The sequence below is a fragment of the Rana temporaria genome, chromosome 12, assembly GCF_905171775.1.
Source record: "Rana temporaria chromosome 12, aRanTem1.1, whole genome shotgun sequence".
In the NCBI taxonomy this organism is placed as follows: domain Eukaryota; kingdom Metazoa; phylum Chordata; class Amphibia; order Anura; family Ranidae; genus Rana; species Rana temporaria.
This window is the reverse complement of record NC_053500.1, coordinates 25,774,198-25,778,901: the sequence shown is the minus strand read 5'-3', so window position 1 is coordinate 25,778,901 and position 4,704 is coordinate 25,774,198. Positions and strand designations below refer to the sequence as shown.

Sequence of the window (4,704 nt, the reverse complement as noted above, 5' to 3'; positions counted from 1 at the left end):
CAGTGGAATAAAAAAAAGTTGTTTTTAAGGGGGAACCACCGCTTTAAGGTAGTAATTAAACTCTGTGCTTTACCTGCATTAAAGCGGAGTTCCGGCCACAATTTCACTTTTTAAATATAAATACCCCTGTAATACACAAGCTTAATGTATTCTAGTAAAGTTAGTCTGTAAACTAAGGTCCGTTTTGTTAGGTTGTTACAGCATTTAGACACTTTCTAAAATAGAAATTGACTGGGGCCATCTTAAGTGTGGGCATCATGAAGCCAGACTGTATGACTTCCTGGATTTCAGCTTTGCAGATCTCGCACTTGCTGCACAAGCAGTGTCAGATCAGGTTTCAGCACCTGTGCTGTCCAAGTCACATGATTCTTTGAGACTGGGAGTGCACAGACTCCTGGTAAGTTACACCCACTACATTCCCAGGAGTCTGTGCGGTGCATTAAGCACCTAGGTGCAGGAAGTGGGAAGATTAACTATTCTGCCTAGCAACAACACTTTGAAGGCATCTAAAAAAAAAAAAAAATTTCGTAAAGGACTAATGACATTTTTTTAAAACTACTGATGTAATGTTCTATTTATGGGTGGAACTCCACTTTAAATTGGCCTCAGAACATGTGTAATTCCTATGTGTTCGGGTTTAAAGGTATGAGGCGGCAACAGTAGCTTGACCCCTATTGCTAAACCTAACCTGAGCTGCTTTGTTTGACCTCAAAGTAAACCTGTCACTTTACTCATTTAAGGCAAAGTAAGCGTTTAATGGCATTTCTCCCTCCTTCTCCCACTCTTTTTGCCAGATGGCGCCCTGTAAAAGTTCTGATGCCTCCAGGTATGGGAAAGCATGTGTTCCTCTTCTTTCCCCCTCTAGTTGCAGTTCTTAAAGAGGAGCTCAAGGCTCTCCCATAAAAATTAAGTCAGCAGCTAATACTGTAGCTGCTGACTCTTGCCTGTCCAAGGATCCAGCGGTGTCCACACCTGAGCCGATTCTTCAATCGACTTTGGGTGCAGGCGCTTGCACCTCAAGTAAGGGAAACGGGCAGAGAAGCCTTGTGGCTTCCCAGCCAGTTTCCTACTGTGCAAGCCATGCCTTGTAAATGGTCTTGTAGTCTTCTGGGACCTGTGATGTGTCCCAGAAGAGTTGCGGGGAAAGGAGGGGGGCTGAACTTCTGGCTCAGATTGCCGCGCCGATTTAATCAGGAAGTGGGTACCTGTCAAAACCAGGTAAAGTGTGGGAGGGGAGGATGCAAATAGGCAGAACTTCCCCTTTTGGGTGACGTTCTGTTTTTAATGGTTGTGCAGCCAATCACTGGGCCTTGGCACGATCACATGAGGATGGGGAAGCTTTTGCATTTTTACGCCTTACTCTGGCTAGTAAATGAAGAAGGGCAGGGCCAGTCAATATTTGCATTGGAGAGGTGGACAACCAATGGAACCTTTGACTGTTATACTCCTCCTACCACGAACTTCACTAACGCTTACCTACCAAGCCTAATTTTAAGGTTCTTTTCCTGTGAAACATGGCTTAACCCCTGCTACCCCTCCACCGAACATAACCTGCCCATTCTAATCTTAACCGTGGAATTAACCCTAACCTACTCTGCTACGAGGTGGAACATGACAAAAACAGACAGCCTTGGTATAGTGAATGCTTAAAAAAATCCATAAAGGTATGGTGGAATTTGAGTAACGCAGTTTTTTTTTTATATTTGTTAGGTTGCAGTAGACATGTTGGTCATCAGATTGTCAAACTTCTTATTTTCCTGTTTATAGCCCGAGGCTTGGACATTCCATCAATCAAGACCGTGATCAACTATGACGTGGCGCGAGATATTGACACACACACTCACCGTATTGGTCGTACGGGCAGAGCGGGAGAGAAGGGTGCCGCTTATACTCTGTTGACGCCAAAAGACACCAATTTTGCTGGGGACTTGGTGAGGAATCTGGAAGGAGCAAACCAGTATGTGTCTAAGGAGCTTCTGGACCTGGCTATGCAGGTAATTCACACTAGCCACGTATGAGTAACTTCAGAATGATTATTCGGAAAAACCGGCTGAAACTATTTCACTGTTATCCAAATATTACTTTCATAGCAATAACAGCAGGTATACTATATGCTCAAAAATGAGTGGATGCCGGACCTGGTCAGATCATGCATCCTTCTTTTTTTTTTTTTTTTTTTTTTTTTTTTTACTTTCTGTATTTGACTTGTCTGTTTCATTTACCTACACAGAATGCTTGGTTTCGCAAGTCCCGCTTTAAGACTGGAATAGGCAAGAAGCTAAACGTTGGTGGAGGAGGCCTGGGCTATAGAGAGCGCCCAGGACTTGGAGCAGACACTTCGGTAAGTGACCTCCGACCTTCATGCTTTAGCCACCAGTAGACCTCGGACCTTCATGCTTTAGCCACCAGTAGACCTCCAATCTTCATGCTTTAGCCACCAGTAGACCTCCGATCTTCATGCTTTAGCCACCAGTAGTCCTCCGATCTTCATGCTTTAGCCACCAGTAGTCCTCTGATCTTCATGCTTTAGCCACCAGTAGTCCTCTGATCTTCATGCTTTAGCCACCAGTTGACCTCCGACCTTCATGCTTTAGCCACCAGTAGACCTCCGACCTTCATGCTTTAGCCACCAGTAGACCTCTGACCTTTATGCTTTAGCCACCAGTAGACCTCCGACCTTCATGCTTTAGCCACCAGTAGACCTCCGACCTTCATGCTTTAGCCACCAGTAGACCTCTGACCTTCATGCTTTAGCCACCAGTAGACCTCTGACCTTCATGCTTTAGCCACCAGTAGACCTTCTGACCCAAAGTGGCTTCTAGAAGTCATACAACTCCCCTCCTTTTTTGAGGCCCCATAGGCTCTGCTGCAGGCCATTGGCTTTATCTGTGTAGTAAAATTCTTAAACCTTTTGTAGGAACGCAACGTGTCTGGGAATGTGATGAGCAACTACGAAGCCTTCAAACCCACAGGCGGGGCGATGGGAGACAGATTGTCGGCCATGAAGTCTGCTTTTCAGGTAAGCGATGGAAAGTTTACACGGCAATGTATATTATCATAACTGTTTCTGATTTATTAATGACTTCTCTTCCCCCATCTTATTTCCAGTCTCAGTACAAAAATCACTTTATTGCTGCTAGTCTCAACACACAGAAAACGGGGACATCTACAGTCAACTCTGGTGCATGGACAAGTGCTGGTAGTTTAAGTTCCGTACCCAGCACCCCATCACACAGTTTAGTACTCTCAGAGGAGTCGGCTCCACCCCCTCCCAGATCCATGCCTGGTTTTACCAGCAGTGGAACACTAAGCAGTATTCCCAGTACTTATGCTCCTGTGATTGCTCCCAGTTATCCTGCCCCCAGCCAATACAGTGCCAAAGACAGCAGCAGTGGCGGCAGAGAGGGAAGCGGGAACCGAGGAGAGAGAGATAGGTACAGCGATGGAAAAGGGAGACACGGTCAAGGACATCGCCATAGCGACAGAGAGGGCCACCGCCATGGCGATGGACACCGGCATTCCAGCGGCGGGAGACACGGGGATGGTCGTAATGGAGATGGCAGAAGGGAAGGCTCACGAGAGGCCGATGGACGGAGGGAAGGCTCACGAGAGGCCGATGGACGGAGGGAAGGCTCACGAGAGGCCGATGGACGGAGGGAAGGCTCACGAGAGGCCGATGGACGGAGGGAAGGCTCACGAGAGGCCGATGGACGGAGGGAAGGCTCCCGCGACAGGGACAGCAGCCGAAGAGACAGTCGTGGAGAAAGTCGAAAAGAAGGAAGCGCTCGTGACGGCAAGAGAGAGGGCTCCCAGGACAGCGACAGTCCCAGGGAATCGAAGGATGAGGGCGAAAGTCGAAAAGAATCGAAAAGTGAAAGTTTTGCAGTTCCAGATCTTCCAAAACGGAAAAAGAGCAGATGGGACAGTTAACTTCCCAGAAAATGTAGCGAAGGGGTACAGCATTTGTCACAAACGTAGTTTGCTTCTGGGGAGGCTGGGTGGAAGGTTGGTGAGATTTATATACTATCCAGGATTTGCAACACGTTGGGAAAAGGCTTTACCCTAACACAATCTCCAGAGTATTTTCGGTGTCCGTATCCTACTGTGTAGAGCAGCTACTACCATGTTGTACTCCTCACTTTGTGTGACATGCGCAAGACAAAGAGCCCTTCCATCCAGAAACCCATCATCTCTGACCTGTGTGTGTTTAGGATATGTCTCTGTACGGAGCACCGTTTTCTGATTTTACTATTCCGTATGTTCGTTTTTTTTTTGTTTTCTTTTGTGTATCAAGTTGTTCTCATTTCACAAACCGTGAATAAAAGAACATGAGTTTTGTTTTCAATGGTACTTGTTTTCCCTTTTATGATTTGACCAAGACTGAGCAGATGGTAATAATGAAGGCAGATCCTGCCATGCCTAGAAATATATGGTTCCCCAGAATGGGGTGGTTGTGTTTTTTTTTTTTTTTTTTTTTTTCTTCTCTCAACAAAGCTGATATTTCAATGAAAAAATATTTGATTACAGAGCTCACTAGCTCAAGCTATGCACACGGCTCAATGATTTTAGTTCCCATAATGCCACTGTGCTTACCCGAGCAGTTTTTTTCTTCATCCCTCTTCACTCCCCAGCTCCAGCATTGGAGTATTCGTCCTCTTCAACCACCGATCCTGAGGCACAGACAGCAGTGGGTAGAAAAAAAGC

At 46.3% G+C, this 4,704-nt stretch overlaps 1 protein-coding gene across 3 annotated transcripts in view; it reads left to right on the top strand.

Moving 5' to 3' along the window:
* DDX42 (DEAD-box helicase 42) overlaps nucleotides 1-4,350 on the top strand; it is a 25,198-nt gene extending 20,848 nt beyond the window's left edge. Inside the window, exons 15-19 of one of the 3 annotated variants that reach the window (XM_040331311.1) lie at nucleotides 1,768-1,994; nucleotides 2,231-2,341; nucleotides 2,918-3,019; nucleotides 3,109-3,631; nucleotides 3,722-4,350. In XM_040331311.1, coding sequence (XP_040187245.1) covers nucleotides 1,768-1,994; nucleotides 2,231-2,341; nucleotides 2,918-3,019; nucleotides 3,109-3,631; nucleotides 3,722-3,930 — 1,172 coding nt within the window. In that variant the 3' untranslated portion in view covers nucleotides 3,931-4,350. Of the gene's footprint in view, nucleotides 1-1,767; nucleotides 1,995-2,230; nucleotides 2,342-2,917; nucleotides 3,020-3,108 lie in introns of all 3 variants that reach the window. The other 2 variants (XM_040331310.1, XM_040331309.1) reach the window with 2 other exon arrangements.
* The last annotated feature ends 354 nt before the right edge of the window (nucleotides 4,351-4,704 follow it).